The sequence below is a fragment of the Fulmarus glacialis genome, unplaced genomic scaffold, assembly GCF_000690835.1.
Source record: "Fulmarus glacialis isolate BGI_N327 unplaced genomic scaffold, ASM69083v1 scaffold42074, whole genome shotgun sequence".
Lineage (NCBI taxonomy): Eukaryota > Metazoa > Chordata > Aves > Procellariiformes > Procellariidae > Fulmarus > Fulmarus glacialis.
The window spans coordinates 18865-43395 of NW_009208255.1; the positions used below are offsets into that span (position 1 = coordinate 18865).

A 24531-nucleotide genomic window follows, 5' to 3' on the forward strand; every position below is an offset into this window, starting at 1 on the left:
TATTAGCAAATTTACTTAGGTGATTCCAATAAATACCTTTAATGCTGCCTATGGAAAACAGTTATTAACTCCCTGAGATTTTTTTCCTTTGTTTAATAAAATGGCTGCTATTCTGTAGTGCCTACCCTATGAAATAACAGATGGTTGAGAATTACAAAGTTAAATTCTTGGCTCAGTGATAATTATTGTTAAATAAGTTATTTCCTTATGCATTGATTCCACAGCTGAGGGTAATATTTCACCCTTTCAGTGGGATGCTTTAAGGATAGAAATATTGGGAAGTGCTCAACTGCTACAGAGCTCAGGGCTGCTTAGTATCACGGCAAACATGAAGGAAAACAAATAACTTCTCAGAATAGATCAGGATTGCTTGTGTTCATTTCAAGACCTCAATGGTTAAGCAAATGGAAAGAAAGGAAAGCCTTCTTCAATAAATTACTTCTGTGCACAGAATTACAAGAGGTCTTAGGCCCTAAGTAAAAAGAATCATCTCCTACTTAAAATAAAAGAGGAAAATAGATTAGACTGATTTATTTCAGGCAAGAGAGGAGCTGAATCTCCCTAGAAACCTGGCAGAGGGATTCCAAATACATAACTAAGGAAAAAGTAGTAAAAGCTAAAAGGATTTCCATTCTATGAAATATCTATAGAATGTTACACTATATAAAAGCACTAGATCAATAAGGTTAGAAAAATATCTTAAGGTCTATTCCCTTTTCCCACAGAATACAGTATAGACTAAGATTCTTTCTCATACATAAGAGACACTCAACATTTTGAGGACATTTGGGCCTTCTATTTCTGATGGAATTATCTTAAAAGAGGTTTAACTTGGCTTCAAAATAAGAAATCTTGGAGACAGATTTGTAGCAAGATTATTTTTTTAATCTATATCGCCTTTGTGTATTAAGCTTAGACTCCTTAAGATTCCCTTCGTTCTGCCTACTTACATTACCTCTTATTACTATCTTTTAAAATATCTAATAACTAAATGTGAAATATTCCAGAACACCTTTAACTACTTAAAAAAAGTTGACTGCACTTTTGTTTATACTCTAAATCTGTTTCAGTTCAAAATCTGTCTTCAGTTTTTAGCTCAGCCAAAGAATGAGATGCTGAATATTACACCCCAATGCATAATATTGAGAAATAAACACCGTAACTGCCAAAAAGTACCTCTAGTACAGATTAATGGAAGATTCCCACCACCAAAGATGATGTCCATAAAAATACTTACAAAACATATGTGTTATGTATCGTAAGTAAAAAGAAAACATAGAGATTTTTTCCCCCTCAATTCCAAGAAGTCTTAGCTAATAAATTAGAGGTATTCCAACAGGCACTCTCTTACAGTAATATAGTTATGCTCCAGTATCATCCAACATAGCTATATTCCCAGTGATAGTCATTCTTTCATCACATGCAGGATATATAAAAAATACGAATAAGCATTCATCAAATGTGCACTTCCCAGACTGCTTCTAATCCCAGTTCCAGTTTACTTGCACAGTAAAATGCAGTTTCACCCTTCCAAACTTCACACTTCATTCAGTTTCCTTATTGATCTCAGTGATCTTTTCCATTCTATCCATACCTTCCTCTTCTCACCCGAGCCCATTTTCTTCAGTTCCTCTCTTCAAACAGAAGGTCCCCAGAATTTTCTTTTAACATGAAAAAATATTATTTTTATTATCTGGAATGTCTGAACCTGATTCAGACACCCAACGATTTCACCCAAAAAAATTCAGCCTTACAGTTTAAGTCTGGCTATTTTTTAATATACTGCGCTTATAATTGGAAGTGTTGGGCAACCTCAATACTTGGTGGTGATACCAGCCATCTTCATAATGAACTGTTACAAGTAGCCTGTGATAAAGGATTAAAACTGATAAAAAGCTGGGCCAAACTATTGAGTAGTTGTGCACTTTCTTCGCTTTTTCTTATAATAAAGCATAGTTCCTACCCCAACAAAAATAAAATATCAGTTATGCATTTGAATAAGATACTACTATTATTCACAAACTGTCCACTGCAATGTGTTGTTTTGTTGGTTTGGGGTTTTTTTTATATTTCATTTAACTCAGTGAAGATTTCTAATGTTCTTTACAACTTTTTTTGTAGCTTCTCCAACATGAAACCTTTTTGCCCAACCCCTCAATGTGTCTATTACATATTTAGACACCCTTGAATTATTTTAATATTTTACAATTATTTTAATATTAAATCCATTTGAAATCCATGTAAATGTGCACCCACCTTTTCCACCTAAATTTGAGCTACAGTGCCTCATTAATATTTACAGATCAATTTTTCCAAAAATGAGTCTTTTATTAACCTAGATACAATGTAAAATATAAAAAAATCTCAAAGTGCAAATTATCACACAGCTTTGGATTCTAAACAATATTCAGGAAAAAATCCTGTATTATTACTGGTATCTTTATCTTTTTATCATCAAATAAGTGAAATGACATACACATACATTTGTAAGTCCTATATAATTATCAGTTTGTTATAGGAGACAGTTTTCATATGTCATAATATGTCATAAGATTTTAGCAACACAAAGAGTACCTTCTTCATCAGAGCTATCGGGGTGCAACATGTGAATGAATGAATTCTTCTTAAATGGACAATGGAAAGCTGAAATTCTGCCTGTTTACTCAGGGATCTCAAACCTGCTATTTTCTTCCAGAAGATTTTTAGAATTAGTGGTGGAAGCAGTTGACTGGATGGAAAATCCCAAGATAGAGGGAAGGCAGTGGCAACTGGTATTTCCTGGAGGCCAAGCTCAAGCAGAAAGAGAGGAGATATTGGGAACTTGATGTGAGGCCAAGCTGAAAGGGGAGCAGGATGATGATTGCTGGGAGGCCGAAGTTCATCCAAACTCAAACCACCAGGGAAAGCTGAAAGACTTGGTTTGCAGCCAACCCCTGACAAACCGAACTGCGGAGGGCAGTCTGTGAACATCATCATAAACCAGACTCCCTTTGACTCCCTGACACATATCTTCCTTCTGGAGGACTAATGAAGTAGCAGCAGGAGCAGGAGGAAACACAAAAAGGATATAAATTGAGTGAAAACATGAAAAAATATAGATGCTGTTGACTGAAAGTCCATTGCCTTTTCAGGAGGCTTCACTGAATAACTTGGAGGGAAACAGGTTATCTGTAAATTATCATTCAGACAGTTATGCTGTATTTCAAACTTTACAAGATAGTAGCTGATGTGCTGCCAACACTCTAACAAAGGGCTCCCACAGAAATCTACTCATTTACCCCGTGATAAACTTTGTGTACCAGGAGCACAGCTCAAGGGAGCTACTGGGGAATCCATTTGTAACTCAAAAAAAAAAAAAACAACCCACAAAACCCCAAAAAAACCCACCAAAAACAAAACAAAAAATCCCCAACCAAAAAACCAAGAAAAAAACGCCCTCCCATAGGCCTGAAGGGAGGTAACCACTTGGCATGCAAAATTACACTAAGTGCACTTTGCTGGAAAGATATATACCTTGTTCCTGAGAAATACAAGGAGTACATTGATAGTATAAAATAGTGGTTTAGACTGCACAATTTGAAGGGGGTGAGATCGGACACGGTTAAGCCCTGTCTGGTGTCTGGAGTATCCTCCCTGTGACTTTTAGAAAATACCTGACACCTACTGACACCTGGTTCGTTCCATTACCAAAAAAGAAAGACAGAAAGAAAAAAAAAAAAATGGGTTGGGTAGTGTTATTACCCATGCTTCAGTAGCATGCAGAAAGAAGGCAAGCACCATCAAAAAGAAAACTGTGCTGGTGACAGAATTTTTGTAAGGAGTTCCTATGAGCCTTCAGCTTTCTTCCAACATCCCCCTACGTGGCCAGAAGCCTGACAAACATTTCTGAATTCTGGTGGTACAGGAAGCATGCGAAGACTGAAATCTGACCACAGTAACACTAAAACAATGAAGCAGTGATGGTATTTTAATACCTCCTTAACCATTTTTTAGTTTTATAGGGTTTTCTTGCTCGTTTTTTTTGGAAATATTCAAGTACATCCCATGACTGAAACGAAAAATAAGAACAGTATATATTTGTAAGCACATTTATAAATCTTAAGGGAGGATCCATGACTTGTCAAATTCTCAAGAAAAGCTTTACTTCTTACAGCTGAGTCCTAGTTTAGAGTAGCTTAGCCAGCATACCTTTCACATCTCAGCCAAAAGGCTGTGGTTTCAAGTTTGCAATTAACGAACCCTAAGAGGCTCAAAGTTCAGACAAACATCCAGAAATTAGGATACTTATCTGAACTCTTGGAGACTGTGACCAGATTCTCTTAGGAGATGTCAGGCTTTCTGCTTCCGCTTCTAACTAAAATACAACATGTTCAAACCTTGATAGTATTTTCTTTTTTTCAGACTCGATCCTGGCTACTACCTAATCATGTTGAAAAAAAAAGTCTGTATCTACATATCTCAGCATTGCAAAAAAGGCTGATTTCAGAAACGGGCAAAGCTTCTATTGCTCTTATTTCCAAAGAGGTTTATCCCTCCCAAACTGAAATCCTATCATAGCAGAATGGCTACAGGTTGTCCTACTGCCAGGCACAGAATACTTTGGATGAGACATTAAAGATAAATGTTATGGCATCCGCTGCAAAATGAACTCATGAGGTCTCTGCCCAGTTTCTCCCATGTCAATTCAATGCCTTCTATCCTGCCATTGACCTAGAAGCCAAGACATGGAGATTCTACTGCTACCAATCTTAGCACCGAGGGGAGAGACTTAAGAATTCAACTCTTCCTGCCTACCAACTGCTTGCTCTATCCAGTTATCATCGTGGGTACTTGCATGCATAAAAGGTCTGTGAATATATGAAATCTCATTAGTCAAACCAGACTTAGGACACCGAGTGAGAAAACACCAACATTTTATCAAATAACATCATTTGGAAATAAGTCTTGAATCTCTTATTGACCGAGTTATAATAATAATAGTGACATTCTCTACAAACTGTTTGTGCTATACTGTAATTAGCAAATTATTTTGAATTACTAAAAATATGAGTAATGTTATTTGAAGTCAAATAATACATCAGAGATACCTCACCATGAATACAACTCTGCAGCCTTTCAACACCATACCTATTAGATGTTTTACAAGTCAAATATTTACTGTAATGTTCCAGAATAGTTTCCATGTTTTTATTTTTCTAAGATCACTACTGTATTTAACCATGTTTTTGCTGTTTAACCACATGGTGGTAAACTGTAGTTTTAGAAAGGTACCAAAAAACGTATGTGCCCAAAAGACTCAGTGCGCACATTTTTATGTGTTTGAAATAGACTTGAGTAGTTCCATAGTATTCTGTAGTTGCAAATACAAAGAAAATAGCACTGGTGGATTTGCAACCCTCCTGATTTATGTTTGTGTCTTTTAGTGAATAATTTTAAAAGACAGTAATAGCAAAAGATACAAACATTATACTTTTCCATTAACAGTATTAGCTGCAAAAGCAGCTTTGTTTGACTGTTTTTTCATTTTTGGATCAAGAATGCATTTTTATTAAATCTCTGTGTAGAAAAGAACACAGCTGCCTATTTGCTCAACAAAAATAGGAGCTAGTATTTGAGCTGTAAATTAGCATTCTTGGAATATCCTGAACTAGAGATTCAAGCCATGTCAGGAACAGAAAGTAATCTTAGATTAATAACACTGAAAGATTTTCCAGTATACTGAAACGTAAATTTTCTTCTTTTTCATATTCTCCTACTTTGTAGTGTAAAAGAAAAGAAATACCATCTTTCAGGATGTATTCAGTATATTATATACAAACATCTCACTTGAAAGTTTATTCAGTTTCTAAAACCATGGATTAACATTGGCCATAATCTGAACATTTTCACATTTACTTAACTTTATTTCATGAGAACATTTTATTGCCACCATTTTGAAACCCTGTCAAGAAACGTTAATTATACCTCTTAGGAATAAACTATATTGGGGAAAATAATTTATCTTTTGCTTAATCTAACCTGAAGAAGTTCAAGTGTGTAAACTGGAAAATAGCTGATGTGCATCCAACAGTCAGGCATTCAAGGATAGAATGACAGCTTTCTATTTCACTTGTCTACTTACCACATCTCAGGAAAAGTAACAAATTAACATCTTAAGAATTGCTACATAAGCCTACATGCTCTTCAGCAGAAATGTTTGCTTAGGTCTGATCTTGTGGATATTCATGAATTGAGAGAGGTCTTCATATCACTGAAAATTAGCCAAGAGCTTATTTGCTTCATTAGACAAAGTTGAAATGACCTCCTTAATGCCACAAAATACAAAGAACAATCTATTGACTAATTTAAGGCCAAATACATAATTAATAAATGTTTTGAATGGATACTCCAAGAAAACAACAAAGAAAGAAGGCTTTTTAAAAATGTTGAGACTGATAAAATTAAAAGGCACTGACAGATTTTTAAAATTTCTTAATAAAATGTCATCATTGCCTGAGATCTGTGTGCCAAGTTATGATCATAAGTGATCTTCTCTGGGTGAGTTATTAACTTCTGGAAATAGTGCAAGTGCTGACATGACTTCCACAATAGAAGTACAAATGTACTATACTTACATCACATAAACCATTATCCAGATGCTTCAACAAGTAGTATATTACAACTTATATCCTAATGATTAGTAGGATTTAGCTGTCAATACAGCAGTAAAGCATATTTTAGAAGTTTAAATTAATAATTTTTGAGGGAAATCAATATCATGGATACCAGGTGTAATCCTCTTTAATGCAATAGCTTTGAAATAAATCAGGAAGGTTTGCTGAAAGGTAGCTGTCTTTGATATTCCATTAAACTAAGGATTTATCATACTAAACAGCTTCTATTTCTACTAAGTTGCAAGATAGGTGCAAATTCAGCTGGGGCTTCTGCCTGAAAGGTGTTGAGCACTGCTAGCGCTCATTGAAGTCTGTGAGAGTCAAGGGATGCCCAGCATATGATAAGAATACTTAGCACCTTCCAGAATGGAGCTCTGGAGAATGCAAAAAGCCCTCAAATCTCCACTCAAAAAAAGGACTTTTGGCAAGAATTTTCAGAAATTATGTTGTCGTATAAAGGCAAACCTATTATTGACTTATAAAGAAAGTTAGCCTTCCAAAGGCCAGATTTTTATAGCTGTTAAAGCATATACCAAAGGTAGACTGATACTGATGGGATTTCCAGAAGCATTTATTTCACACTGCAATCGGTAAATATTAGGTCATTATTCTGAAGTCTCTACTGTATTTCTAGGCATCAAAATAACTTTGAAATACCACTTTCCAAAATGTAGACATTTCTAAATGACAAAGGTTCTCTTGGAAATGTTGCTATAATACATTTTATAAAACATATTTAATTTTCTAATAGGGTCAATTCAATCAACTCTGCGTTTTACTCCTATTTTACAAACAAGGATGCCAGAACCTTTTTCAGAATTAATAAATCTTTTCAGCATGTCTATAAGGGAAGCAAAGATTATCTTCTCCATTCTTTCAGAGTACAGAACTGATATGCCCTACCCTAAGGGAAAAGCCCTTCTCCCTTTCATTAGAAAAAGGAAATCAAACACATTAGAGATGCAGTAAGCTATAAACAACTTCAATAAAGCATATTTAAACAGATTTGTTTTAAATTCCAATCTTGATTTTTGTATTAAAAATGGTACAACTGACCACAGAAGGAAAAGGAGAAGGGTCCCACACGAATTTCCCTGCTTTATTCCCTGCTTTTACGTGCAGTTAGAAAGCATCTATAAGGATAGAAGACTGTGACTTCTGCATGTGTAGAGATGCTTTTATACTGTGCTGACTTCATAACTAAGACCCTTTTTCATTTAATTCAATCAGATTAGATTGTGGTACTGATTATGATCATATCCACAAATCAGCATTTTAACCAAGTTTCCATGGAAACACTATATGGCCCTGTTTTCTTTTTAGACAAGGCTATGCCTGTTTAACAAGTTTGCCGAGGACAACATGTTTTGTTTAAGTTACATTAACTGGAGCCAATACTTCCTAATTACATTACCAGAAGAAACATTTACAGCAGTACTTTTACCCTGGGAAACCCTCCATCGTTCAGCCCATCTTAATCTCTGAAAAACAGGAAACATCAGCATCGCCATTGCTTAAAATGTGTTAACTGGGCTTGTATCTATAAAATAATCTCTTATATTAAATGACAACATTGGTCTTGTTTTACAATCTCCATATATAAGGCCATTATCCCACGGCATCTGGATTTCTGTGAAACTTCCATCAGAGAACATCTGCCTATGAAGACAGGGTGGTCCAGTGGCTGAAGCACTGAACTGGAGTTAGAAGGCTTAGGGTCTGTTCCTTGCTCTGCTGTTTACCTGTTGTGCAATCGTGACCAAATCGCCTTACTTTTCTGTGCTCCATTTCCCCGTTTGTGAAATGGGAGGAAGGATACTTCACATTCTATGAAAAGCAATTTGAATTTTATGAATGAAAGCAATAATAGTTAAGTATTCTTACAATCATATGTTATAGATTAGGGTGCAATCCGGAAACAGGCATGCCAACTTGCATGAAGCAATCTTGGGTGAGAAAAACATGGCAGGATTTGACCTTTAAAACTGTAAGGCAGAATGGGAAACCTTTTGTCCAGAAGCAAAAGTCACTCTTCCAAAAATACTGGACCTACTGCTTTATAAAAAGTTAGAAAATAAGAATCTTTTCAAAGCATATCATCATCAATTTTTAGTCTACAACTACAAATAGCAGAAATAGCCTGTAGCTTTTTTTTTTATCTCCCAAATAGCATACTTTCTAAAATCACATGGTGGGTGTATAATAACTCTAATAGAAGGTGATCACAAACAAAAGATGGTGGTTTCTTATTTGTGGTTCCAGAGAAAAGCCTGAAAGTCTGAATCCTAAAAGACTGAAAAAAGAGACAACACAGTAAATACTTTTTTGTCAGAACTTTATGACTTTAAGTTCCAATTTACAGACTTTACACCTTTGCTCACAACACTGGTAAAAATAAAGAAAGTCCGCTCATAAATATTTTCCTTCTTCTAAAGGATAACATTGCCTACTTGAGTCTTCTCGCTTGTCTCTTACCTTCAGTGGAGAAGCAGCATATTGATTTTTTAATTTTTGTCCACCATAATTATTTTTTCATCCTAATTTACCCTAATTATCAATCTTAAAGATACTATATGAATAGCAATAAAAATCAAACAGCTACTCTCTTTCAGAAGTGATTTTTTCTTTTTTTCATGTTTAGCCTCACAAGAACTCTAGAAACCTAGGTCTGACAGGTGCCTCATCTGTCCAAAAAGGTCCAGAAAGTTTTGAATCTTTGAGTGATCAGTTTTGTTCACCCTTTCATACTATTCTTATTCAGAAAAACAGAAAGGTCGTACCATACTCACACTTGCAATTCAAATGGTATGTGGATGAAAGGGTACAAATTACACAAATTATCTCTGCTGAGCTCAGTGAAGGATTTCGCTAAGATTTTAGGAAAAGAACCAGGCCCGTGTTCTTAATTAGGAGTATTTAAAGCTGCAAGACATGCCTTAGCAAAAGTACTGTGACACTACAATGAAGAGGATTGGAGATAAGCAGGTTTTTTACTTTTGTAGTGTAAATCTGCACTGTATTATGATGCAACTGAAATGTTGTTCTGTATGATTGATTTCAGCCAAGTTCTATTCAAAGTATAACAGAGAATCAAGCTTTATGCGACTCCTTCAGATAAATTGGAGTCTACTTCTTTCTCAAAACTGTTTTCACATTTTCAACTTAAGAAAGTCTGCAGAGCTGTTCTTCTAAAATAGGTATCCCTTAACTCCAAAGCTAAGAAAGCAACAATATGTAAAAGTATGACCAGCTGATGGCATATAGTACAGTAGACAAAGTCTTTAGTTTCCATAGAAAAGCCTGTATTACAGTTCCTTTAAGTTGCACGAAATACAAATACTCACTTAAGTGCCTATGTTTGGAACATGACATCTCCAAATCATCACAAACTGCAAATTACAGGAGAGCTCTCTGCTCTTTCTTCTTTCTAAAGGGTTTATAGAAAGGAAGCTTGTAGCAGTAACTAATGAAAACCTATTTAAGATCTTACTGATGCTAAAAACCAGAGGTATGGAAATTATTAGTTCACTAAACTGGGCACATGATGCATAACTTCAACCTCTAAAAGCAGTTAGCCTACTTCTCCCAATGAGTACTTTAAGAAGCGGAGAAGCCAGTAGTACTTTTCTTTGAACTTGTCTATTCTAACTCTGCTAAAACACAGAGATGGAGAGAAAATGGACACCAAGCAATGTACCGTCATTTTGAAAAGGGAAAAGGATAAAAAGTCTCAGCCAAAACATGAGTAACCAAGGTCAGCCCTGCCATTATGTTCCAAAATAACATACTGCAGAAGGGAATGAAAGCAAATAAAGATGATCAAAATACACCCTTTTTGACCAAGACAGCTATATGGACAGAGGAAGCTCAACTACGTTGGGAACTTTTGAAATCATGCCCTAAATTAAATAGTATTAAAATAGAAGTGTCTTTGGATAAAAAGGCATTGTGTAAACGATAATATGTATTACCTGTATACTTTAGCATCACTCAGTGGTGATGAAGCAGAAGTCAGATATAAACATTGAAGACAAAAAGATGAGATCAACATTTAAATGTTGCCTGAACTTTAGGGCTAATAATCTACTTTTATACAGTATTTTTTCTTTATACTTGCCCACAGGCATTCCAACTGTTGTTATAAATTTGTTATCCTCTCAACTAATACATGTGCTTGACCCAAAAAGTTCATCCTTCAGCATCTTAGGGAACAGTAAAACAGAAACCACAGTTAAAAGCTTGCAGATAACTTTGGTTACTACAAATGAAAACTAGGCATAGCTCGGTATTATGACTGTCAGGACTTCATCATTTATGTCAATCTTACTAAAACATTTTCCTTCTTACTTAGCAGACAGCATGTCAGCCATTTGGTATAATCCTCCTAACAGTTGTATTAAAACTCAGTAAACAATTTTCCTTTTTACTAAGTCAAGAAAAGGCAAATATTATACACTGCATATACTTTATAAACTGTAATCAATATTGAAAAAAACATATTCTATTAATGAGAAAAGAAACCATAGAATGAGGGCCTTTTGTGATTCTCAGCATAAAAATAGGAAACCAAAACACATAGAAGAACACATAGTCAAAACAGACAAGGTAATAATGAACAGTTAAAAAAGAGTGTAAGAATAGTGAAAACATGATGTTCCTTAAAGATTTCAATCTTTAGTGTCCTTTACTTGCCATTAGGTTATCCCAGTCAAGTTGCTTCATTACTGCTGCTCTAAACTGCACACCTATATAAACAGGGTTTTATGAAAGCTTCTTTTTATATTTTGTAGCTACAGGTTTGGGGTTTGTTTTGGTTTGGTTTTTTTTCCTTTTTTTTTTTTTTTTTTTTTTGCTTTATTTAAATGCCTATTGTTTTACTCCTGCATAAATTTCCTCCCAGGGTATCTGAAATCCTTAATCATCATCCCGATATTTCTCTCCCACATTACACTTTCAGAATCAAGTTCCATGACTTTTAAGAGTTATGCTTACGTCAGAGGGATCAAGAGGTTTAAATTTCAGTACCTATTAAAGGAATTTAATTATCCAACCAGTTCCATTTGGATACACTGTTACTGTTCTTTGCTAATCTATACCAGATTTTCCAGTATTGTAATTCTCATTAATAAAATGCTCTCTGAAAGAGTTTTTTCTTTTTCTTTTTTTTTTCCCAAAGAAAAAAGACCTCTCAGTGGCCTATTTTACAAATTCTGAACAGAAACATCATTATCCTTTATACTAGCTAAGTTTCCCAAGGATTTATCATGTCTGAAAAGAGCACAACTAGCTAAACTTGAGGGATGAGAAGTTTATCTATATACCTGACATACCCCGTCACTTCATTTAAAACATTCTGTGGAGAAAAAGGGATTTTAAAAACACACTTGGTGTTTAAAACCTGCTTACAGGTTAAAAATAGGAGAGGGGGAAAAAAAAAAAAGGATAACAGCATACCATGTGACCTCTAGGATGTTGTCGTATACAGAGGACGTTTGGTGCCTGCTGCTGTAGCAGTTAAAGCTGTAGGGATGACACAGAAATCCAGACAGAACAAAGAAACAAGAAAAGCAGCAAACTGTGTACTGCCTTGTAAAACTTATCTGCTATTGAAATGAAAAACATCAGCAGCAAGTATAGGTATCTGGCTCATTCTTGTTCCTGGGAGTCATATGGCAAAAGTTTACAATATCCTTACTCCACTTGCAAAATGGTCCCATAAGCAATGAACACTGACGTTCCAGGTTCTATTCATCTATCATATTCAGAGGCCTGCTAGTTACAACTGCTACATACCAGTATTGAAAAGGGTTATAGACTGGTATCACGCACGTTAGAATGTAGCTGGCAGATGGTACATCATACTTTACCTGCTGCAAGACAATTAAGATTCTTTCAGGAGTTACAGGCTTCAAGCTTTTCTCTTGTAGAGAAACTCATCAAAGGGAAATACTACATCAAAGCTTGAATCCAAAGCTACGGTCCTGATCCGATATAATACTTAAGTATATGCTGATGTTTAAATCCACGAAAATTATGTATTTAACTTTTATCAGCTGCATAATTTTAATGTCAGGCTATTTAGTACCTTGCTTAAATTAATGAAAAAAATTCCCGTGGCTATTTCCAAAGTGTTGCAAGAATTACAGAAGCTTAATTATTTGACTTTTTACTGCAGCAAATGTCATCCCTGCTTCTGCAAGTTCTCATGTTCAAGTGACTACTAGGGCAAAGAGAAAGAGAGTCCTTTTGAGTCCGTAAATATAGGAGTTCCCAACATTTAACAATGAGCTTTACTTAGCTACTACGATTTGCCTTAAAAGCACAAAAGGAATTAATGAAGTACGAGTTCTATTTTGTAGCACAATTGGTGAGCCGCAGTTTAAGAAACATTTACTGCACTTTACAATCTTTCTTCATACACTGAGAACATTTCAAACCCTTTTTACAGGAAGTTGTTCAAGAAAAATCCTTCCAATTCTTACAAGAACCGGCCTAGTAAATCAACCATTCAGAATGCACAGGAAATTTATATTTTGTTTGAGTCCAGGGAGAGCTATGACCACGGACAGAAATTCCTCCTAAATATAAAAACAAGAAAACAAAAAAAATAAGTAAAAGCTTAGAAAAGAACTTTGTCTTCAGTGTAGAATGAATAAGCTATCTATAACGATAGTGAGTGATCTCAATTTTAACATGTTTAAGAGAGGACAAAAAGCATCTAAAATGTTGAGATAAAACAAAATGTACATATATCCTTATTTTTACATGTATTTTTCTAGCTCTTGTTTTTATTCCTTTCGTTTCTGTTAGCTTTATATCAAGCAATATATTTTTCAATTTACAATAACAGCAAAATGAATTCATTAATTAACTCTACTCATATTGGAGATACATTTTATCTATCAATGCTCACCATGTATAACAGCTGGTTGTCATTAGTCAGGAAACGATTGAAAATTGAATCTGCACCCCTCGCCCTGCCCCGTTGCTATTTACGATGGAACAAATATTCTCCTGACGCACAATCTGCCCCTTGCTGCAACTTCATCTAACTTGCAATTAAGGTAAAGAAGCCCAGCATCTCTATTCCCTGTGCTTCTCCTCATTCTGAAGGCCTTGCATCCCTTCTAGTAAATTTTCTACCTACCAAAGCATACCATAAGGCTGGTGCTTGAGCATTTTCCAAGTAACCCCTTCTCACCTTCATATATTTCTGCTCATTTAGTTACAGGAAAAGGAGTACAAGCCAACCAACTCCTAACTACATTATATTAGAGTTATGATATCACAACAAATTGCTGACTGATCTACCCAATGGATTGAAAGTCTTGCATAACTTTAGTGGAGAAAAAAAACCGAAAAAAAATGCAAAGGACTAACCCAAACAGTTGTCTATAGATTACCAGAAAAGACCTAGATATGAATGTTAAAAGAATTTTCCAGTCCAAACTGGAAGAGTGGTCTGGAGATGAACAGAGTTCTGACCTAACCTGAGAAGGTGCTCAGATGGGCAGCCTCAATGATATCACCTGACACAGCAGCGCACACCTCACCAGTTTGCAGCTTGCTGCAACTAGCAGGCTGCAAGTTTGCCCAGCTATCCCTTCCCCCACTGCAAATTTCCGCCTGGAATGCAGTATGTTCCAGTTCATCTAGTCCACTATTACATCTCATACACTGGCCTCTTCTAGAGGTGTCAGAGGAAGGTGTAAAAATTCCCATAAATAATAATTATGGAAAAAAACCCCATGCCCACAGGGAAAGGTTTTTCTCCATAACTCCTGTCATTAGTGGTTGATTAAAGCCCTTAAGAGTGAAATTTTATATCCCTTCTAAATGATTTTTTGCCCCATGAGGTAACTATGGCTCCAGATTATATATGAATCCTACTAATCTTTTGGCCCAAGGATAACTTCCAACAATGCATTTCATAGATTAATTATGCATTGTATAAACAAGTACCAGATGTATCTAAGTAAGGCAAAACAAGCCACTGAAAAGAAGAAAACTGGGCTCTTCCTCTCAAAGTCAGTGATCCAAAATACAAAATCACAACTGCTTATCTGTTTCCCCATTTACAGAGTTATAAAATATTGTTTCTCACCTTTAAAGGGATACCACTGAACAATTCATAACAACTGCCAGGGACAGACACAAACAACTTTTTAGACATCATGGTGTCTCCTTATGCTGTGTGGTAACCAAGATTCGATGTTATTAAACTCTCGTTGGTATTACTCTCCCCTTATCCTAGGGGATGATGACAAGAAATCCACGCACCCACCTCTTCTGGAAAATATGGCCAGCTTTTTAAGGTATAAATCTTCCTCAGGCCAAATTTGGTTTGATCCATTGGCTTGTACTTCTCTTGTGAAAGGTAGGTAGAAGTAAGATCGAGGACCTTCCTCTAATTTTTGTCAACATTTGAAAACCTAGTACCCTGCCAGGCAGAAGTTGAGAGGGTCCTGAGCTCTTAGAGTACAAGGACTGCCTTTGTAGAAAGAAAAGCATTACGTCTTGTCATCTTTGTTTGCACAGCATTCTGACGCATAGCTGGGAAAAGATAAGATCTTTCTCCAAGATGCAGTACTGTATTTTTTTAAGTGCCAGTTAAAGGGGGAGACTTTTAACAACAGAGGTATGGACTGTTTCACTTACAAATATTTTTTTTTTTTTTTGTCCTGAACCAAAATGAAGAGGAGTCTGCATTGCCCAGAGTTGCATTTGGGGTCTTCAGCAAGAGCTTAGCTGTTTTACCAATCCGGAGACACATATTAATAAGGAGAAAGCACATGTCATTTCCCTGTAAGTGTTGCAGTTTTAATACCTTCCCACTGAAAAGCATAAGGAGAATAAATCTAATAAAGAGACTATATAGGAATTGTCTGCTGTGGTCTTAGGAACATTTTTTTATATAATCATGTCTGCCTGGACTCGATATACAATGCAGTGGAATCCAAATGCTGTAGCTTTTAAATATTTGAAATATTTAAATTGTTTCCTTTCTGCTAGAGTTTAATTAACATAATATTCTTCTGTAAAAGAGATGATTCTTACACATACTACTCCTTTAAAGCAGATGGCAGTAACTGCTGCAACACAGTGTTTGCTGGCAAAGCAAACACTGAACTGCCCCCACCAGTCAACAGGGATAGGGTATTAGTTCCTTGGGCTGTCTTGCTACTTGCAATGGGAAACATATCTTGTTACAACAAGGCACAAGTTAATTTAAGCAGTCACAATAACACAGTTGCTGCACCACATCAGACAAACTGAAAAGAATCCTGCTGGTTGTTCAAAAGGCCAGAAGTAGAGTAGAATTCATGGTTATTCTGTTTCTGGCAAATCTCTACCTGTGTCACAACTATAATTTTCACCACATCAGACTTCTCTGTCATAACCAAAGTATTATTACTAATAAATGGGAATAGGACATGGATTATAGGTTGGGGAAACTTCTGTTTACAAAACATGTGCATTCAGAGTTCTCAATATAAGGAAAAAATAGCCACATCTACAGGAAAAGAAAATCGACAGATTTAATCATATGTTTCCAAATCTGAACTCGGCATGAAGATTTAAAAAAGAAGTAGTAACTTCTCATACCACAATTCAGAGTACATAAAACAACCTCTGCATTATTGTTGGAACTGAACCTCCCAAAGCGCTTAACTTTCAGTGACCTTGTCCTACGAACATCTCTTTAATATGGCGCGTGCTAAAAATAATACAGTTATAGTAGCAAGGACTTACCTAAAATAAGAGAGGCCGTTAAGAGACATTCTTTAAGCCCTCTGTTAAATGACACAAACTGCTGTGGGAGCTTGTAAGCCCACCTGGTCAGCAAGCATTAGTTAAGAAGGAAAAACAACTTAAAAAAGAAACCCTTTGAATTCATGAACCAAAATAAAATTTTAGATACCAAAGAGAATTTAAAAGTGTGAAAAAGTCTTATTATACCAGAAATCAATAACATAGTAGCTATGTTATTGATATAACAATATATCCTGCAATATAATCAAAAGTCATGAAAAGGTAACATAGTAGCTAGTACCTCCTGCAATATAATCAAAAGTCATGAAAAGGGCTATCATTGATACAAGGGATGATTTATTGCAAGGACAGAGGAATGTCATCTCAAGCAACAAGTACCTGACCTAAATTTATTCTTTGAAAGAGCAAAGCAGAGTACCTGCAGCTAGCAAGGCTACAACTTCTAAGGACGATGCTATTTTATAATAGCCCTTTTTACATTTAGTTCTGTCTTCATTAAAATGATTCACTGGTACTATTTAAGATAGGTCTGTTTTTCACTGGTACTATTTAAGATAGGTCTGTTTATATGTTTGTGTATGTGTGCACATACATGGGTTGCGAAAGGAAATTTGTGCAACAAAGGTTAAAGAAGCTTTTCGCTTTAACCTGACGTTCATTTAAAGTACATTACAGCTGATCTTTAAGCTTATCTCACTCTCCCTTTATAAAGTTGGAGTTATTTAGTATGATTATGGTACCAGGTAATTTACATATACAGTATTCTTCTAGACTAAATCGCAGACTGTCATCCTGTATCAGGATGATGTGTCATGCATCAAGAGTGTCAAGGACAGTACGGTCTGCCATTTGTAGAAATAATCTCAGTATCCTCAAAACGAACAGTCATGTTTACTTTACAGGATGTCAGTTGTTCTACGTTCTCCTTCACTGCGCAGCAGCATTCACTGTTCCTTTGGGTATCTTGACTGGTGTCACAAACAGTTCAGCAAAGCGTACAATAACAGTTACAGCACTCACCTGGGGGTGAGGGTGGCAGAGATCTAAACATAGACTTTCAGTAACCAAAAGGTAGCTATGGAGAAGATGGGGTTACTTTCTTCACAAGGATGCATGGTGACAGGACAAGAGGTGATGGACACAAATTGCTTCTAGGAAAACTCTGTCTGGATGCAAGACAAAATGATTAACACTGAGAACAGTTACACATTGGAGTAGGCTGCCCAGAGAAGTGATGGAATCTCCCTTGCTGGAAATATCCAAGTCTCAGCTTGACAGGACCCTGGATAACCTCTTGTAAGACCCTGCTTTCAACAGCAGTTTGGACCTGATGATCTCACTTTTCTGTGATTCCTTCCTTATCATTGCCTATAGCACATAAATTTTGCCCTAGAAAGTGAGCTTTGTGTGATCTTTTCAAAAGCACCTAAAAGCAGAATTTGAACCCAAGAAAGCTATGTTACATGTAAGAATAGGTCTGAAAGCTTTTGATTGCACAACTTCTCTCTCCATAGGACAGCTAACAGATGGAGTGATCATCTGGCCTTGAAAGACTCTATTATGTACCTGATCTCTCATTCCTTTAAACACCTCTGAGTTCCTTCATAGTCACAAGTCATTAATCCTTTTATTGTTGTAGATGGTACAATATGAATGAGTTATACTGAAGAAGTAACAGAGACAAGTCAAGGCACCATACAAACACACAGGAAGTACAATTTTAGTATCATCTGCCATTTCTTTCCAGTATCTTTGAAAATAAATAAATTTGTTCAGTATTCTTGGTGAGCATAACAGTATGTATGCCATTTTTATGGAAGGAGCCACCAGTCCTGCGTTCCCATGCAAGAAAATCCTGTCAGCACAACTAATGGATGTCAAATGAATAAGCTTAGAAGAGCAAACAAGTGCACTGTCAAAACCATGTCATCAACCCACAGGCCCATTCGTAGTGATATTATACACTCCACTGCCTCCAGCCACAGCCCAGGATAATCAGAATCTACATTCAGAGTCATCTGATCTTGCAAAATTGACACAGCATAGCTAATAATCCACCAGAATTCAGAAATTATACTGGATTTAAAAAGGCAGCTTTACTTTCATGCCTTGCATTTGAGGCAGATTAAATAAATCGAACAGGCAAGGCTATCAGGTCATTATTTGTATGTTACAGCTGTCCAGTTAGAGTTGACAGACACTCTTTGCGTGGCCTGTTGACTGATTAAGAGGCAGAGTAAGTCTCTGGGAGTCATAAATGGACAGGGGCGGGGGGAAGTTTGTGATAAAGAAAAAAAATCAAAGGCTGATGGAGTAACTCACAAGAAATAGTTGCACTTCTATACAGGCCACAGATACCATTGGGAAAAAAAAAAAAACCACAGAAAGGAAACTGGATGAGCACATTACAGATTTGAAGTGGGAATCAGAACAAAGTGTTACTGTTCTACATCAGAAAACTGGACTGGATCTTCTGCAAGGTGAAGAACAAGGAAAGCAGAATGAAAGGTGAGATACTGAAGCATTCAGATTAATAATGAAATTTTTCTGTTCTCTGAGCATTTCCTTGCCAAGCAGTGTTTATTTTAACTCTATATTGGAAGCTGTGTCTCTGTTTCTGAAGCCAACTGTTGCAGAACAATGTGATGAACTGAAAGTATTGCTTACCTTGCTTGCAAGAATGCTGAATTCTTTCAAGTGAATTCTACAATGTAGTATTCAGTATTGCAGGTATTCCCTTTTACTAATTAATGTTTGATCTCTGTAAGTCAATAAGCAGTATGTCCTTCAATTTCCAAAGGTTTCAAGAAGTAACTAACCAAAATGTTTTTCATTTTGAAATACTAAATAGTAAAAATAATTTGAGGCATCTCAAAAACAATGCTACAAAAGGATTGGACAAAGAAAATCTAATTATTCAACATCATCTGATAATTTTTTTTTTATTTCATGCTGTGCATATGAACATAGCTTTAAGTGGCACCTTGTTTTCAAAGTAATATCATTAGTAAGATATGAAAGGTAAAAACTATTACTTTTTCAGTTAAAACTGACCTGAACATCATGGAGCAGAAGATAATTATAAATACTAAATATTACTAAGTACTCCTGTCAACTCATTTATCTTTTTAACAGCTTCTTGACAAATGTTTGCTGATTGTGTAGAAACTTTTATCTATGGGAAGTACAGCTGGCATTGAGATAAGAGAATTAAAGCAGTAAGTATAAACATAGATATTTTAAAGAACAAACTTACAGAATCTGGATTGCTGAAAAAGTACTGTTAACTGTTTTTATAGCAATGTCTTTGAAGCTCGTTATTCTTTTGACGGCACATTAACTTAATTCTTTTTAGGTAGTACAATTAGTAAAAACACAGAAAAAGAAAAGTTCTACTTGCAATTCTTCTGACACAAGATGGCTCAAAGTTGTTACTACCACTGAAAGAAAAACATTCCAGTTTGATAATTTTAGAAACTGTGTCTCATTCCTTTCAAACATCACTGCTAAAAAAAAAGCTGAAAACCATTTGTACTTAAGATAAAGCCATGGGAAGTACTTCATTTTAAGACCATGGAAGCACTAAATTAATTCTGCATTATAAAAGTACTTCAATACTATCCGTAATTTACTAATGTATTGTAAAAGAAAATAACTGGTTTTATGCTATCTACATTAATGTTTATTATGGGGCTATATATCCTTTGCCCATGTTAATGACTTGTATATTGCCAAAAGACAAACATTTTAAACTAATTTGAAATCTTCTTTCACTTGTGATACAGGTAATTGGCTTTTGGTTTTGAGTGTCTTCTTGTTAATATATGCAGCTCATGGATGTCCCGACAAATGCCTATGCTATACAGCTTCAAAGACTGCAGACTGCAAGAATAGAGGATTTACTGAAATTCCCGCCCGTTTACCTCCTGAAATTCAGATACTACAGTTGCAGAATAACCGTATTTGGAGAATCAACCAAAATGCATTCACTGGAACACCCTTGCTCAAAATCTTAGACTTGTCTAATAATTCTCTCTCGAGTTTGGCACCAGGTGCTTTCCAAAAATTACGGTATCTACAGGTTCTAAACCTAACCAGAAATTTGATTCATTTTATAGAAAACAAGACTTTCAGTTTCCTCCCACACCTAAAAGAACTGGACTTGTCATCCAACAGCATTATACGTTTGCCTGAGACTTTTGGAAACAGCACAGGGAATATAACGTTGCTGTCTGTGAAGCATAACAAACTTCAGAAAATGGAAAGAGTTCTGCTGGAGTCACTTCCAAACCTGAAAGTGGTTCTTTTCAAAGATAATCCCTGGCAATGTAATTGTAATGTCTTTGGTCTGAAACTGTGGCTGGAGAGCTTTTTATACAGAGGTAAGGAATTCTTCTCATTACATACAACGCACATGAGAACACTTAACCAGCATCTGACCTTCACTACTATGGCTTAAAAATTTACCCCACACCTTAGATCATCCCCTCAAATAAGCACACTAAAATATATTCTTATGCATAGGTTAGAATATAGGTGCTTTCATAAATAGAAGTGGCAAACTAGAATCATAGAGGAACTTCATATTAGCACAAAGAGAAAGAGAGAAAGTATACACACACAATCATATAGTATGTACAGATACATTCTGGAAATACATATGTGTAGTGTGTATATGCATATATATCCATATATATATACACACACATATATATAACAAGTATACTTGTGCATATACACTTGCTTTAATTCTACTAATATATTTTTGCTAGAAAGCAACTTACTGTTTAAAAGCTTTTTACCTGATGCATGAAGGTAAATATCAAGACAGATATCAATAAAAATTTAACTTTAGAGAACTCAGGATTCTAATTCCTCTATAAATTATCACTTAGTAGCTCTTCAATACTTTAAGAATACTTTACCTAAAAATGTATATTACACCTTGGACAAGTTTACTCCTGCCCAGTATTGCTTCCTAATTTGTTGCTAACCAGAAGAGGTACTAAATTCATTGACAATTTCCTGACAGAAATGTGTAATGCCATCACATGGGGAAGACTGAATTTTATAAATAAAAGTAGCCTCGTATTTTGGTCACACCTGCTTTTAAATATATTCATGAGTTATGCTGTAGAAAAGAGAATATGATTTAATTCTAAAGAAATTAAGTACTAAAAGAAATTAATTTCTTTCTCCCAGGAGGTATGTTCAGACTCTGAGAATTCAGAACAGCAGGGCAATTTGCTTTTGTCTAAATCAGGCTTTGATGCTTGCATGTGATCAAACTACTAGTTACCTACCTGTATATGGAAGTGACATAGAGCATGTTGCAACACAGGCACATGTGAAGATGGTCCACATTGCCTGTGATTGAATGGACTGCCATTTTCAGGCATCAGAACTTTACAGGCCAGCTGGAAAACCGTACTGGCTATGCAGGGACACAATTAATATAGGAATAGTCTCTGGGTGAGGTAAAGCCACTGCCAGAAGCAACCTTTTAGAAAAGACAAAAGGCTAAAGTCCTCTCAGGGTTAAAATCTTAATATTTTGGATTGGTAAAATACTACCTTAACCCAGGGCTTTAGTTGTATTATGCTGGAATCATTCCCTTCAACAAATTTCAGCAGCGGTTCTGATTTCTCTGTGCAAAAGAATATAATGATCCAAGATAAACATATCAGATGATCTTAATTATTCTGCCAGCAGCATAAGTATTGTAATTCATTTCAAAAACCAACGCTGTTTAGAAATTCAGTGATGCCCCTCCATCTTTCCGAACATTGCACAGATTACTTTAATGAAGTGATATGGAAGTTACAAATTCATTTTAGCAACAAGTTTTAAACCAAGCCCAAATACTGTGTTCTCTTCTACGTTTATATTTCCCTAAACTTACTTGTGTGAATCCATGAAGAAAAATTAGTTACGCTGCACATTAATATTTCCCATTACTTATATTGTATACTTATGATAAAATAGTACTGTGGCTCTACAGATATTTCTTGCAAGTCCTAACAAAACATTGCTAGAGATGGAACATTGTCTGAATTTAAAAGTATTGACTGTTGTGTCCAATATAACTCTAATTTCAGTATTTTTAGCTGAATCCAGCTCAGGCAATTGACATTCGATGCATACTCGTAAACAATTCTAGAGAATGCTTCAGTTCAGGTGGGACTCCAGTCTTGTATTCCAAGCACACATATTTAGTTACTTAAAACCATAGTAGGAACACAGTTGCAGAATTTGGAGTTTTATCTATACCCACGTTCAAACTAACACATTGGAGGTGTCTGGAACCACGCTTTGGGTTTGGCTATTAAAGACCAAGAGACAAGTTCATATCTGTCTTGGAATACCATCAATATTTGTGTAGTAGTCTCCAGATGTCAGTTTAGGTCCATCTGTATTCACTACTTTCTCAGACAAAGTCTTTTCAGGATGAAAATTTCTATGCCTGGTTTTACCTGAAAGGTGGATTATTTTGGATAGAGAAGAGGAAGAAAATTCAGCTAATTTGATTAGTCAATTTTTAAAAATATGTAAACATTGGTTTTGGCCTTGTTGACTCCTTGACACACTACACCCCTAAAGCCGTGGTGTATGGACTAATTAGAAACCTGAAGGCTACGCTCGGTATGTGTTCCTCTACATGCTGAGGAACAACTGCATGATGTACCAGGACTTGGGCTTCCTACTTCACTTCCTGTTATACTAAAAACATCCTTTGGGAGAGAGCAGAAGCTGGCTCTAAGCAATCATGAAATTTACCATTGGAGCAGGGTAATAGATTGATTAATCTTAACTCCTGTAGATCTCCTTATATTTTCTTATCATAAACCTTGCTTCAAAAAATTACTCATGTATACATAAAACTTACTGAACTTGCTCTTTGCTTCATTACAGTTAACATATGATGTCAGAACAATGACTATTTCATGGAATATTTCAATCGAGTGGGAACTCTTTATTAAGTATATTGTTTCCATTTCTTATTATAAAAAGAAGTAATGGTATGAATTTGAATGGAATGAATTTGCTGTTAACAATACCTCTTTGTTTTCAGCTGTGACTTAGTTCTTACTTTTATACCACTGTTGTTTTTCACTTTTACATCCATAAGATCATAGATAACTTAATTCCTGATGAATTGCTTCTTGCAAATACTGTCTTATATGAGTGTTAAAGTGTAATAATCTCACCATTGATCTAACTGGAAAAAGATCTTAAAGATATAGTTAGAAATCTTTAAAAGTATAAAGTCAAAGCTGATGATAAATTTACCTCAGGTTTCTGTTAATTTTACATTAAGATAGTTCAGAAATGACCAAATCTTAAGACCATAAATCTGTTTTTTTACAGGAGGAATAAGTGACGGCATTATCTGCTCAACACCAGGCATTCGGAAGGGAAAGGACCTCCTCAAAGTTCCCTATGAGCTGTTTGGGGCGTGCCCTCTAGCGACAGCTCACGTTCATCTGGCTAGCATTCACCACCATAGCGTTGAGCACAGAAGTTCTCTGAAGCATGCCCATCACAATGAACACGGGGAAAACAGCCGTTCAAACTGTGAACCCAAACCAAAGCCAAGGCCTGTTAGTTTGCGTCATGCAATTGCCACTGTAGTAATAACTGGAGTTGTCTGTGGAATTGTGTGTCTAATGATGTTGGCAGCTGCTGTTTATGGTTGTGCCTATGCTGCAATTACTGCTAAATACCACAGAGAACATTTGGCCCCGGTCAGACAGCATGGGACTCCCGAGGAAAAAGAGCCATTTGATAGTTCCTTGGCTTGAGTTACTTCTGTCTTTGGTTTCTTGAAAATAAAGCCCTCACTTCAGTTGAAAAACTTGGAATCTAAATAGGATTGATTTAATAGTAATTACTACTTTTTTTTTTTTTTGCTTTTTCACATAATTTTAAAAAATGTAAATATATATATTCTTTGGAATATATATTAAGACTTTATGTAGAAGAATGTAAGTTTATTTATATTTTGTGTATGTCTATTCTGAAGCCATTATTTAAGGCTGAGTGAGATAATGAAATCTTGATGTAGCCACCTTAAAGTATTCCACTTTCCATTACTAGCTCTTGA

The 24531-nt window shown here is 35.7% G+C and overlaps 1 protein-coding gene across 1 annotated transcript; it reads left to right on the forward strand.

Annotated features, from left to right (window-relative positions):
* Window positions 1-20212: 20212 nt before the first annotated feature.
* On the forward strand, window positions 20213-24229 carry LRTM1 (leucine-rich repeats and transmembrane domains 1; the record flags this gene model as incomplete). Its single annotated transcript, XM_009576416.1, has 2 exons — window positions 20213-20809; window positions 23796-24229. Coding segments are annotated over 2 exons (1031 nt in total), but the record flags the coding sequence as incomplete, so codon positions are not given.
* Between the last annotated feature and the right edge of the window lie 302 nt (window positions 24230-24531).